This window comes from Drosophila subobscura, chromosome J (genome assembly GCF_008121235.1).
Source record: "Drosophila subobscura isolate 14011-0131.10 chromosome J, UCBerk_Dsub_1.0, whole genome shotgun sequence".
Classification (NCBI taxonomy): Eukaryota; Metazoa; Arthropoda; class Insecta; order Diptera; family Drosophilidae; genus Drosophila; species Drosophila subobscura.
The window spans coordinates 7,243,498-7,256,622 of NC_048532.1; the positions used below are offsets into that span (position 1 = coordinate 7,243,498).

Consider the following 13,125-nt stretch of genomic DNA (forward strand, 5'->3'; position numbering starts at 1 on the left):
CTAGAATTTCCCTTCGCGCTATTTTACATTGAAAATAGCTATTTCTGACGGGAAATAGCCAATTTGGCAACACTGACTCCTCAACATTTGGTACCCTTGGACAGATGGATAGGATAAACCTGAGACTAGCCACAATTATGTTGTGAATATGAAAGAACTGCCCCCCAAACCACTTCGAGTTCATTCTAATATTTACTTATGTTCCCTTTGTGAAATTTTCAGGAAAGCAATATAATTTATTTTCCTCTTTTGTTGCGCGCGCTATTTTTCAAACATTTTCAATGACATCAGCTTACATACATGTGTTAATACATGTTACATACATTTACATACTGAAAACAAAGCTCCATTGCTTCCACAAGGGGTGATTAAAATGAAAAATTCAAATAAAAATGTGTAAAATACAAGGTCATAAGGTATACAATCCAATAAAAATGAGTATTTATACTAAGCAAAATTGATTCTTCAATCGGATCAAATTATTGTTTCAGAGTTAAAAGTCTAAGCAAGCTAGTAATATCAAATAGAACATCCAAATCGAGAAAATATGATTTAAGAATTTCTGAATATTTACAGTATATTTTGAAATGTAAATATTCGGTATATTTTCAGAGCTTCGGTCACACTACAACTACATACACGCGCGTTATCATTTATCACTGCTGCTTCTTCCTCCTTTAATTGTTAATTTTAGCCAAAAACAGCTTTTTTGGGCCTATTTCGCGCGTTGCATTAGTATTGCTGCCAATAAAAGACGACAACATGATTAGCTTTCTGTTCATTGTAAACCGCGCACTCAGCAGCAGCAGCCGCAAAATGTCGCAAGGCCCACGCCCGCTTGTACTCTGCGGCCCCTCCGGTTCGGGCAAGAGCACGCTGCTGAAACTGCTATTTGCCGAATTCCCCAACACATTTGGCTTCAGCGTCTCCCACACCACGCGCAGTCCGCGTGCGGGCGAGCAGGATGGCGTGCACTATTATTTCGTGGACAGAGCCGACATGGAGGAGGCCATCGCCAGTGACGAGTTCATTGAGACGGCCGAGTTCACTGGCAATCTGTACGGGACCAGCAAAGCGGCCGTGCGCGAGATCCAGAAGCAGGGACGCGTCTGCATACTGGACATTGAGCAGAAGGGTGTGGAGCAGATACGGAAAACCGATCTAAATCCCATACTGATCTTCAACAATCCCCCAACCATCAACGAGCTGGAGCGTCGGCTGCGTCTACGTGGCTCCGAGACAGAGGAGACGTTGCGCAAGCGACTCAGCGCAGCCGAGGTGGAGATCAGCTACGGCCTGACGCCCGGCAACTTCCACAAGATCATCAACAATGTGGACATTGAGGTGGCCTACAGGGAGTTTCGCGACTTCGTTGTGCAGGAGCTGAAGCAGCAGGAGAACGAAGGCATCAGCATTAGCCTGAATTAATTAATTCATTTGACTTGACTTGACTCGGGTCACTCGTGTGCAAAGATATTAACGGACATTTACTCATGGCATTTCTACTTAAGCGTCCAAACTTAATTTATTATCCTCGTGTACCCTCCGACACACACACACACACACACGTACTGCTTTGTTGTGCAATTAGTTGTTGTATTTTTAAGCTGAAATTTGTTGCGGTACTTCACGCCCAGACACAGGCCCAGGCCCAGGCATCTGGAGCCAATTAAAACGGAATCAATAAAGCAAACAGCTTTTCGGTTTTGTATTCACACGGAACGTTCTATTTACAAGTCTACGAAGTCGAAGGTCAAAATGTTATCAGGAGCAGTGAGTACAGTCCATCGAACGGAGGGAGAGCACGCCAACTGGTCATTCCACAGGGTACCTTGAGCCGTCTGGACAGCCCTAAGTGAAGACGACACGCACGCCCAGACGCCAATCTTGCTCCGAACCTTGGCACACGGACACAGACATGGATAGACATGGATTACGAGGGATACGCATTGGTTTTATAGTCATGATGCAGATGGACGCGTGCCGTGTAGCTCGTTTTACCCGTACCAGTTTGCATGGCATTGTGGCGGTGCACAACCCGTGCGGATCCATCGACCTTGGTGCGGCTGTCTGCGCTGCTCCACAGTCCAGCTATGGCCTCCAAGGCCAGCTCCGTTTCGGCGTCCTTGTCGTCATGATCCGCCGACAGCGTCAAGTCAATCTGACGTCGCTGGCGCGCAGCGGGAGCCGCTGCCACGAGCCCCGCGTACACGATGAGCAGCAGCAGAAGGTAGTGAAGCGCACGCATGCTGAAAGCAAACTGAGAGGCGAGAACCGCTGAAACAAATCTCACAGATGTTTTGGTTGTGGGCTTATCAGGCAGCTTCACAATCAACAGATTTATTGCGGTTTACAATTCAATTTTCGCTCTCAACAAGGCTTGGAACGATGTCATTGCTAGCGGCACTCCAAACTAGAACAATAATTACTAATGGGCTAAAGGCAAGCCTAAACTTTGGGCTCCAGAATCTGTGCTGGTGGCCAGTCCCACTGCTTGGCGGGCGCAGCCTGCGACAGCTTCTCCCAGGGCTTCCAGCCGAGCATTTTGCGTGCCAGGATCAGTTCGTTCTCGGCCTGCACAATAAGCTCCTCCACCTGACCGCAGCCAACAGCCTTCTCCAGAGCGGTGATGTCCTTGTTCTGCAATAACCATGGGTCAAAGGAAGTCTTTTTATTAATCTTTAAAGCAAACTTACATTGGCCACCGCATCGGCGCGCTGCTTGACCAGCTGTTCCGTGTACTTGCGGTAGCTGGCTTCCTGTGGCATCTTGCCCACGGCACGCAGAATCTTGCCATAGAGCGCACCCAGGGTATGATGTGGATTGGTGGACACGGCCAGGCCGGTCAAACCTGTGGACTGTAGGAAGCGATGACATAACCGGGCACACAACATCAGGATTCCATGGATCGACTGTCTACACAGCAGTTCCAGTAACTCCAAGTGGCTTCAGTATAGAGCGGTTCTGACTACTTACCGCTTTAATAATCTTGGCCATGTTTATTGAGCTAAAAAGCGACAAATTTGTTAAATTTCGGCACAATTGGTACGGTACGTAAAACAACAACAGCTGACGGGGCGCTGCCAATCTGACTTTTAGCAAAGTAGTGTTGTTAAGTGTGCAAAAACGATAACATTAGTTATCGCTTGGCTGGGCGATAGTTTTTGCCAAACTACGCGCGGCTTTTTAAGAAATTCAAAACGTGTTGTGACGGATTGGGATTCGATTTATTTATCACAATATAAAAATGAGGCTGTTGTTGGTTCATTATGATATAAAATCAAAAAATTTAAATTTTAACCGTCACCACGTTCCCACCCCATTGTCGGCCTGCTATCGATATTTGTAAGCAATAGATATATCATTTCAATTAACTATCTATATTTCATAACTATCGCGTGGTATGTCGATTGTCGCCCATCTCAATAGAATAAGCAGTGTAAAAAGAATCGGCGGCACGACAATACAAATTAATAAATCTGTCTCTCTCGTTTTTGGCCTTACTTGTTTTTTCTCTCGTTATTGGATCTTGTTATTATCCAGTACAAACATTCTATTTTGGTATTGTCGTCACTTTTTTGCCACATGGAGTGGCAACATCTTTATTAATTTCGTGAATTTTGTCGTCGAAGAGCAATTGACGCAGTTGTGAAATGCTCGAATAAAAGCACTCGGAGTTGTGAAATTCACAGGCACACACAAGAGGCGTGCATTTTCGGAGTAGTGGTGAAATCGACATACACAGGCACACACTAGAGGCGTGCATATTCCGAGAAGCCGTGAATATCACAAATACAAGCACACACAAGAGGCGTGCAAAAGCGAAGAAGCCGTGAATATCACAGACACAAGCACACACAAGAGGCGTGCAAATTCGAAGAAGCCGTGAATTTCACAAATACATGCACACACAAGAGGCGTGCAAAATTCGGAGTAGTTGTGAAATTCACAGACACAGGCACACACAAGAGGCGTGCATATTCCGAGAAGCTGTGAAATTCACAGACACAGGCACACACAAGAGGCGTGCAACAATTTTGGAGAAGTTGTGAAATTCACACATACACGGACAGATGGAACTGCGCAGCAAGAAAAAGTTAGAATTCGACTCAAGCAACATGGATGGTACATCTACACCGATTAAAGACCGCATGTCAATCAATGGATCGAACTCGGAGGACAATATGGAATCCGACGAGGGTGCTACAATGGTAGAACCAAAAGAAAAGGAGTCAAGGAATAACAACTTTCGGGATTTAATGGAAATGCTGAAAAGCATAAAAGAAGATCAAGCTAGCATGAAACAACAAATAAATGGCCGAATTGATGGTCAGGAGAACCAAGTCACGTTGTTGGAAGAGCGAATGATGAACATGTGCAAATCGGAAATTAGATCTGCGATTGGAGGCAGACATAATCCTGGCGCTGCTGCAGGCGCACATAGCCACGGAGGATCACATCATCTCGGCGCTATTGGAAGCGCTAATAGCCGCGGTGCTCATGAAGGAGCACACGACCACGGTGCCATTGGAGGCACACTTGATCTCTGCGCTGCTGGAGGCGCACATAGCCACGGTGCCATTGGAGGCACACATGTCCCTGGTGCTCATGGAGGAGCACATCATCTCGGCGCTATTGGAAGCGCTAATAGCCACGGTGCTATTAGAGGCATACTTGATCTCGGCGCAGCTGGAGGCGCACATAGCCACGGTGCCATTGGAGGCACACATGTCCCTGGTGCTCATGGAGGAGCACATCATCTCGGCGCTATTGGAAGCGCTAATAGCCACGGTGCTCATGAAGGAGCACACGACCACGGTGCCATTGGAGGCACACTTGATGTCGGCGCTGCTGGAGGCGCACATAGCCACGGTGCCATTGGAGGCACACTTGATGTCGGCGCTGCTGGAGGCGCACATAGCCACGGTGCCATTGGAGGCACATATGTCCCCGGTGCTCATGGAGGAGCACACGAATACGGTGCCATTGGAGGCACACATAATCCTGGCGCTGCTGGAGGCGCACATGGCTTCAGCATTTCTGAAGAAGCATATGGAAGTCAACCCTATCGAAACATTGGTGTCAACAGAAATATCGGTATGTACAGGTTTGACAATGTTGATGGAGACAATTTGCGTGGTGACATTAATAGTCGTTTGTATGAACAACAGCTCTCCCATAATATAAACCCAAGAAAATTGATAGATTTACCAGAATTTGATGGCAACCCTGAGTCATGGCCCGTATTTTCAACAATGTATTGGGAATCGTCAAATGCATATAGGTATACAAATTTGGAGAACCTGTTGAGGTTGCAAAAGAGCCTGAAGGGAGCAGCTAAAGAAGAAGTTAAGGGTCTATTAATTAATCCTGTAAATGTTAGGTTTATTATGGAAAGATTGCAGTTCACTTATGGAAGGCCAGAATTGTTAATTAACAGTCAGATGAGCATGGTCAATCAAATAGCACCGGTAACAGAGAATAATTTAGAAAAGCTAGTTGTATTTGCCACCAAGGTAGATAACTTAGTAATATTTTTGAAATCTGCAAATGCCGCTCAACATTTACAGAATCCGTCTTTGATAGAAAACTTGGTAGGGAAGATGCCACTTAGCAAACGTATTCAATGGATTGAATACTCATCACAAATACAGCCCTATCCCAATTTGGACAACTTTAGCAACTGGCTGAGCAATATAGCCAGAAGTATCGCGAGAGCAACAATTGCAGGCCCAATTCACGTCAAACAGGCGAAAGGTCCATATAATTCTATCTTACATTCTTCCGAGAAAGAACCAAGACAGAACATAGAGAAATGTCTGTTATGTAAGGGTGGACATTATTTGTATAAATGTGAACAATATTTAAAAGCTGAAGGCAAAGAAAAATGGAAAATCGTCAAGGAACTTCGATTGTGTTTTGGTTGTCTGCGGAAAGGACACGCTCTGACAGTTTGCAAGTACAAACGCGAATGCAATAAAAATGGATGCAAGAAGCAGCACCATGTTTCTTTACACCAGGAAGACGCTAAAAGAGCAGAGAAATTTGAGCCGCATGAGGCTACAATAAATACGATTAAGCCAAACACTTCCAAGTTGTTGTTTAAAGTTTTGGCTGTGGAAATTATGGGACCAAACAACAAGATAGTTCAAGCGTACGCATTTTTAGACGAAGGATCATCTGCCTCACTGATAAACGAGAAGTTAGCAGATATGTTGGGCGTACAGGAGCCAAAGAGCAAGCTGACTTTGAACTGGATAGAAAATCATGCTAAGGAGTTTTTATCAATGAAATGCAACCTTCGCATTAGAGCACCTGGAGCTGATAAGAAATGGCTGCGAATAACTGGAAACACAGTACCTCAATTAGATCTACCATTACAGTCAGTAGATGTTGAGAAACTTGCCAAAAAATACTCACGGATAAAGAATTTACCATTAAACGGATATACAGATGCTAATCCTATGATTTTGATTGGAATAAATAATTGTCATTTGGTAGCCAGCATCAAGAGTGTTTATTTAGACACAAATCTAATTGCAGCTAAAACGCCGTTGGGATGGCTTCTGTATGGCTCGAATGGAGGCCAAAGCATTGGGTCAACGCGATTGTCAGTAGTCTTACATGCATGTCCAAAAGAAGACAATTCAGAACAAGAAATCCACAAGATGATAGCAGATTACTTCACAACGGAGAACTTTGGAGTAAAAATACCTGTACAACCATTGGAATCAGCGGATATATCTAGAGCAAAGGGATATATTAAAAAGAACACAACTAGAAAACTAGAAGGATGTTACGAGACTGGACTCCTTTGGAAGCAGGACGTGGTTCAATTCCCGGATAGCTACAACATGGCTCTTCAGAGGTTGCACGGAGTAGAGAACAAAATGCACGGATTGGGAAAAATGGACGAATATGACAAAGCCATTATGGATTTCGTTCAAAAAGGATACGCCGTCAAAGTGTCAGATCAAGAAGCCGCTCTGATTAAGCCAAGGACCTGGTATTTACCGCACTTCGGCGTTGTTAACATAAACAAGCCCAAGAAAATGAGGTTGGTTTTCGATGCAGCCGCAACGATCAATTGTGTTTCCCTAAATACCATGCTTTTAAAAGGACCTGATGAAAACCCACCATTGGCTACGATTCTTTTCAAATTTCGCCAAGGGAAATTTGCAGTATGCGCCGATATAAAGGAAAGGTTTTTACAAGTGCAAGTACGAAAAGTGGACCAGGACTCATTAAGATTCCTTTGGAGACATGGCAATCGTAATGCACAAGTGAATACGTACAAGATGACCGTCCTTATATTTGGTGCAGCATGCTCTCCTTGTTGTGCCCAATATATTAAGAATATCAACGCACAAAACGCTGAAAGCCACAGGGAAGAAGTAATCGATGCCATCCGGACGAAACATTATGTAGATGACTTCGTTGCTAGTTTTGAATCAGAAGAGAAAGCCTTTCAAATCAGTCAGGAAGTCAAGAGAGTACATAAGACGGGGAAATTTGAACTCAGGGGCTTCGTATCTAATTCCAAACGCATTCAGGAATTGCTTAATGACACAAAGGAGAACGACTCGCAGGCACAAACCGTCCAAATGAGTAACGAATCAACAGACAAGATTTTAGGCATGTATTGGGATAGTAATTCCGACAAGTTTGTATTTGACCTCAAGCTAAACCGTGTAGACAAAGAAATTGTGAAAGGGATGAAATGCCCTACTAAGCGCCAACTACTAAGTCTAGTCATGTCTGTATTTGATCCATTCGGAATGTTAGCGGACTTAATGATACACGGAAAGATATTGATCCAAGAAGTTTGGAGGGCTGGAATACATTGGAATGATCTACTGCCGGAAAATTTATTTTCAAAATTCAAAAATTGGGTACTTCAGCTAGAACAAGTAAAACATTTTCAATCGGATAGATGCTATGCGCCAGAATTTTTGTCAGCAAAGGCTAACATAGAGTTGCATATTTTCGTTGATGCGAGCGAACAAGCCTTCGCAGCCGTAGCATATTGGCGCATAACTTGTGGTGAAGACACGAAATTGGTATTTATTGCAGGAAAGACCAGATGCGCACCGTTGAAAATGTTATCAATTCCTAGACTGGAGTTACAAGCAGCAGTTTTGGGTACACGTTTGAAAAATACCATTTTAGAAAGTCACAACGTGATTGTGGGTAAAACGACACTATGGTCAGACTCGCGAACTGTCATTTCTTGGATTAGATCAGATCATCGACAATTTAAGCCGTTCGTTGCCCATCGGGTAAGCGAAATACTGGAATCAACATCGGAAAATGACTGGCAATGGGTGCCAACACATTTGAACACAGCAGACAAAGCCACAAAGTCTAGCCAAGGCCTAAAGTACACTGTTGAAAGTGAATGGGTAAGTGGTCCCAAGTTTTTGCTTGCTGAAAGGGATACCTGGCCCACAATAGAGTACAGCTCTTCCACAGATGACGGTACTGAGAGGCGCAAAGTAACAATGACTGTGACAACTAGCCAGTTTATGGATATCAGTAGATTTTCAAACTATTTACGGCTGAAACGTATGATGGGATGGTGTTTGAGATTTGTGACTAATTGTCGGAAGGAGATTCAACAAAGAGAAAGAGGAGAATTATCCGCATTTGAATTAGTCCTGGCTGAATCTAAATTGTGTAAAATGGTACAAAACCAAGTGTACACAGATGAGGTGGCAGAATTACAAAACTCTGAATCAGTTTCTAAGAGTAGTTCCATTTATGCGCTGTCTCCAAAACTAAATCCGTGTGGAGTTTTAGTTGTGGCGGGAAGATTGGATTATGCCATCACTATTCCAGAAACACAACGTCAACCAATAATATTGCCGCCAAGACATAGCTTCACGGAACTTATTGTAAAATGGTATCACGAAACCTATCACCATCAAAACGACGAAACCATCATAAACGAGATAAGGCGCAAATTCTGGATCACAAATCTACGTAAAGCGGTAGTTCGAGCAAAAGTTTCCTGCCAATATTGCAAAAATCATAGTGCCAAGCCAATTGTTCCTTTAATGGGCCAACTACCCAAGGAGAGAGTGACACCTTATCAACGGCCTTTCACCTATGTGGGACTAGACTACTTTGGACCGGTTATGGTAACCATCGGAAGGCGACAAGAAAAAGATGGGTTGCACTCTTTACGTGTCTGACAATCCGAGCCATGCACCTGGAATTAGCTTCTGATTTGTCCGCAGACGCCTGTATTTTATGTATTAGGAACTTCGTGAATAGAAGAGGAGTTCCCGTAACCATACGATCCGATATGGGAACAAATTTCGTAGGAGCAGATAACGAATTGAAACAAGTAAAGGATTTATTTGACTGGGATTACATAAAATCAGAGATGTCGAATAAAGGAATCGACTGGAAGTTCAATTGCCCTTCGAATCCTAGTTCAGGAGGTTGCTGGGAACGCTTGGTGAGATCAACAAAACGAGTTCTAAGCGTCACACTTAAGGAGAAAGCACCACAAGTTGAAACGTTAAGAAGTTTACTTATTGAGGCCGAAAATATAGTCAATAGTCGACCTCTCACTCACCTACCTGTCAACATAGATGACCCGGAACCTCTAACACCTAATCATTTCTTGCTTGGAACGACAAATTCTACTCAAACCCCAGGAGACGTTAACAAATTTTGTCATCGTAAACAATACCGCATCGCCCAGCAATTAAAGGATCACTTTTGGAGTCGATGGATTAAAGAATACTTGCCGACTCTGACTAGACGAACCAAGTGGCATTCAAGGACCAAGCCGATCACCATTGGAGATGTGGTCATCATTTGCGAAGACAACCAACCTAGAGGAAGCTGGAAAAGAGGTATCATAGTCAACACGATTCCAGCTAAAGATGGCCATATTAGATTAGCAGAAGTTGAAACAACCACTGGCATTCTTAAGCGTCCAGTATCAAAATTAGCAGTTCTGGATGTCTTAGGTAAAACTCCGGGTTAGTTTTACGGTGGGCGGGATGTTGTTGGTTCATTATGATATAAAATCAAAAATTTAAATTTTAACCGTCACCACGTTCCCACCCCATTGTCGGCCTGCTATCGATATTTGTAAGCAATAGATATATCATTTCAATTAACTATCTATATTTCATAACTATCGCGTGGTATGTCGATTGTCGCCCATCTCAATAGAATAAGCAGTGTAAAAAGAATCGGCGGCACGACAATACAAATTAATAAATCTGTCTCTCTCGTTTTTGGCCTTACTTGTTTTTTCTCTCGTTATTGGATCTTGTTATTATCCAGTACAAACATTCTATTTTGGTATTGTCGTCACTTTTTTGCCACATGGAGTGGCAACAGAGGCGATTGGTGTATTGTTCGTCGTGGCGGTGAGTTTCTAACTAACAATGTGTGGGTGCTTATGCTACTATATATACTAAGTAATATCTATTGCAGCGCCCAACTATAAAGTGTTCACTGGCACTGGGGCACGCTCGACGACGCCAAAGGCTGATATTAATACGTTGACAACCGTTACAATGAATATGCCGATGACTGTGTAATTATTGATTTTGTTCGCCCGGCAGATCTCTTGCTCATTCTTGATGTTGTATCTGCCGTTCCAAATAAGGCCAACGCCGACGGCGATCTGCAGGGAGACAAACCCCAAAAAGGGAATTTAAAACGTGAAAAATATGCAAATGAAGTGCAATAAAGTACCTGGAATACAATGCTCAGCGAGATGAACAAGAGACTGGGATAAAAGTACGGATGCTGCTGGTTCATTTCGAGCACATAACGCAGCTGATTGGCATTCGCCGAGAGCAGCGCCAGGTCCATCATGCCCTGCGCGAGCGTCTTCTTGTGCTGATACGCATTCACGTCGGGTATGGGCGTCTCCACGCCATTGATGTTCACGAATTCGGGGCCAGTGTAGCCGGGAAACATGTAGCTGGGGCGTCGTCCTCGGTTGCCGCCATTGGGCACGATGACAGTGACGCCACCGCCACCGCCACCGCCGCCACCACCGCCTCCGCCGCCTCCGCCGCCATTGCCCAGCAGTCCATCGTCCACGCCGGGATTGCCATTGCCACCTTTAACAAAGGGACGATCATCGTCATCATCATCCGTTTCGGGCACTGTCCCGGAAGGTAAGCAAACAGAAATGTTTTATTTTGAGTTGGTTTTGCATTTTATTAATTTTACTTACACCAAAAAACGTTTTAGAATTATTTTACATAAAGGCAGCATTAGTCACAGGACAACATTTATAAGCAGCAAATAGATTTGACAAGCGGAATATAGATTTACATTTAAGATGGAAGCTTTAACATTTACAATTCAAAGCTGAAGCTAGGAAAATACAAACCTGCTCGGGGTATGCGATTGCCCAGTCCATCGCTCACAGCGTTCTGGCTGCTGTGATTGTTTATGCTTTCCTGCAGGTAAATGAAAGATGGAGACGGGTATTAAAATTGCTCACTGTTAGGTGATGTAAATACTTGTTCATTGTTTACAAACGCTAAGCAGTTTTTATTATGCAGTAAAAGCGAATCGAATGCCCAGACCCCAGACTGATAAATATGCAAAAATCAGGCATGATCGTGAAAAGTTTGTACATATAAATGTATGCCTATCTACACATAACACTGAGCATTGAATGGAAGCACAAACTGTACTTGTTTATTCTGTATTTTTATATGTAAAGAAATGAAAAGCTGAGCTGACAAAAAGGGAGATAAACTTGCGCAGAGCAAACAATTCTGGTAGCTGCTGGCATGGGCAGGCGTCATCAACATTAATTTAAAATTTAAATTTTAAATACATTTATTCATGTGTTGTGCATACTTTCTTTAAACAGCAGAATTATATATGCTAACAGCACAGATTTTATATCAATTCTGCACCCAAAGAACAAAGAGATTCAGCTGGGTATGGCTCTGTTTTCCTGCCAAATATTCCAGAAATCTTTCTACCACAAGTGGATCCCAAACATAATACAAATATTTGTATTTCCCAAATCCGATTCATTTTATGTGCCGGCGATCTATTTCCAGTGACTAAGCTTGGGGATTTTTGTGCTGGTTCCGCTTCGTCAGTCACTTTCCTTCGCCAAAAACTCCCTGGGAAGCTGTGCGCTCCGCTCCTCTGTTTACAATACAATTATCGGGCATTGCTGATCATCTATAGTCTATGGTGTGTGTCTGTCTACATGCTATATTAGATGTTCAACAGAGTAAACACAATTTATATTATGCGCTTTTTGCGGTCTAGAGATTGGTTTGCCCCCCCCCGCGCGCGGGATTAATGGCCCTTCTGTTCAACTCACTTGATTTCTGGCCAAAGTTTTATCATCCATTTGCAGTGTAACTTGCTCTAGGTCGCTCATTCTTGGGCTTAATTAAACGTTATTAATTAATGGTAACACACAAACACTCGCGGGCAGAGTCTAAATGAATTTCTTTGTCTGTTTTTACCCGTTAAAAGTATCTTAAGAGCCACTCGAGTATTTCTTTTCTTTGATTTTGCAGTGAAAAATTCGTGCGACCGCTCGGCACGCTATTTGTGGCAGAACTGACCAAACCAAACGAACGACTGGCGAGAGTATATTGAAATATCTCGGGTCTCGGGCCATGGGTTCCACTTGTTTGGCCGTGCAGCGTCACAGTCGGCGTTTTCCCAAACAATCAGCGCTGCTCTGGGTCTGCGTCTGGGTATTTCACGTTCTGAATCGACTCTAAAAAAGTTACAACAAGTTTTCTGTTGGCTGTTGATGTAATCCGAGAATGTGGCTGGCTCCTAATGGAGTACAAAAAAAACTTCTCTCTGTTGTTATGGTCTCTTCCCCTCCCTCTCTCTATGCTTTCTCTCTCTTTAGCTGCGGCTCTCTTTTGATTAAATATTTCCGCACTTTGGCACGCCATTTCCTCGTTCGCATTAAAAATGCATTCAAAACTCGTACGGACCGACGTACGTCAGTGCATTCGGCTCGATAACCTAGAACTAATATAGATTAATTTTGCTGCTGTGTGAACGAATTGTGGGGGTTTTCTTGGAAAATGCCCAATTTAGCTAGAAGGAAAATGTCACAGCACAGGGAATATTTTTCAGTTCGTTTGCCGA

The 13,125-nt window shown here is 43.6% G+C and overlaps 4 protein-coding genes across 5 annotated transcripts; 1 reads left to right on the forward strand and 3 right to left on the reverse strand.

Moving 5' to 3' along the window:
• The first annotated feature begins 638 nt into the window (after positions 1 to 638).
• LOC117893807 (guanylate kinase) lies at positions 639 to 1,717 on the forward strand. Its single transcript, XM_034800555.1, has one exon. It carries the CDS (start codon positions 763 to 765, stop codon positions 1,426 to 1,428), a length of 666 nt encoding a protein of 221 aa, XP_034656446.1. The 5' UTR covers positions 639 to 762; the 3' UTR covers positions 1,429 to 1,717.
• On the reverse strand, positions 1,695 to 2,263 carry LOC117893810. Its single transcript, XM_034800557.1, has 2 exons — positions 2,008 to 2,263; positions 1,695 to 1,898 (listed from the first exon to the last, which is right to left on the reverse strand). Exons 1-2 carry the CDS (start codon positions 2,246 to 2,248, stop codon positions 1,852 to 1,854), a joined length of 288 nt encoding a protein of 95 aa, XP_034656448.1. The 5' UTR covers positions 2,249 to 2,263; the 3' UTR covers positions 1,695 to 1,851.
• Positions 2,264 to 2,312: 49 nt separating this feature from the next.
• On the reverse strand, positions 2,313 to 3,121 carry LOC117893808 (NADH dehydrogenase [ubiquinone] 1 alpha subcomplex subunit 5). The gene is made up of 3 exons (XM_034800556.1): positions 2,977 to 3,121; positions 2,697 to 2,858; positions 2,313 to 2,640 (listed from the first exon to the last, which is right to left on the reverse strand). Exons 1-3 carry the CDS (start codon positions 2,995 to 2,997, stop codon positions 2,449 to 2,451), a joined length of 375 nt encoding a protein of 124 aa, XP_034656447.1. The 5' UTR covers positions 2,998 to 3,121; the 3' UTR covers positions 2,313 to 2,448.
• A 7,246-nt stretch (positions 3,122 to 10,367) lies between these two features.
• LOC117893806 (ninjurin-2) lies at positions 10,368 to 12,575 on the reverse strand. 2 transcript variants are annotated; one of them, XM_034800553.1, is made up of 4 exons: positions 12,332 to 12,575; positions 11,372 to 11,441; positions 10,723 to 11,141; positions 10,368 to 10,651 (listed from the first exon to the last, which is right to left on the reverse strand). In XM_034800553.1, exons 1-4 carry the CDS (start codon positions 12,389 to 12,391, stop codon positions 10,466 to 10,468), a joined length of 735 nt encoding a protein of 244 aa, XP_034656444.1. In that variant the 5' UTR covers positions 12,392 to 12,575; the 3' UTR covers positions 10,368 to 10,465. The 2 variants fall into 2 exon arrangements, with proteins under 2 accessions (XP_034656444.1, XP_034656445.1); XM_034800554.1 differs by having other exon boundaries at positions 10,723 to 11,096; positions 12,332 to 12,574.
• Between the last annotated feature and the right edge of the window lie 550 nt (positions 12,576 to 13,125).

What these genes read in the sequence shown, in the direction of transcription:
- LOC117893807 (XM_034800555.1), top strand. Translation starts at nt 763, where the DNA reads ATGATTAGCTTTCTGTTCATTGTAAACCGCGCACTCAGCAGCAGCAGC.
- LOC117893810 (XM_034800557.1), bottom strand. Translation starts at nt 2,248, where the DNA reads ATGCGTGCGCTTCACTACCTTCTGCTGCTGCTCATCGTGTACGCGGGG. An exon ending in CCACAATGCCATGCAAACTG is followed by an intron (nt 1,899 to 2,007) that starts GTACGGGTAAAA and finishes CCGTGTGCCAAG; the next exon opens with GTTCGGAGCAAGATTGGCGT.
- LOC117893808 (XM_034800556.1), bottom strand. Translation starts at nt 2,997, where the DNA reads ATGGCCAAGATTATTAAAGCG. An exon ending in TGGCCAAGATTATTAAAGCG is followed by an intron (nt 2,859 to 2,976) that starts GTAAGTAGTCAG and finishes CGCTTCCTACAG; the next exon opens with TCCACAGGTTTGACCGGCCT. An exon ending in GCGCCGATGCGGTGGCCAAT is followed by an intron (nt 2,641 to 2,696) that starts GTAAGTTTGCTT and finishes TGGTTATTGCAG; the next exon opens with AACAAGGACATCACCGCTCT.
- LOC117893806 (XM_034800553.1), bottom strand. Translation starts at nt 12,391, where the DNA reads ATGAGCGACCTAGAGCAAGTTACACTGCAAATGGATGATAAAACTTTG. An exon ending in AAACTTTGGCCAGAAATCAA is followed by an intron (nt 11,442 to 12,331) that starts GTGAGTTGAACA and finishes ATTTACCTGCAG; the next exon opens with GAAAGCATAAACAATCACAG. An exon ending in CGCTGAGCATTGTATTCCAG is followed by an intron (nt 10,652 to 10,722) that starts GTACTTTATTGC and finishes GTCTCCCTGCAG; the next exon opens with ATCGCCGTCGGCGTTGGCCT.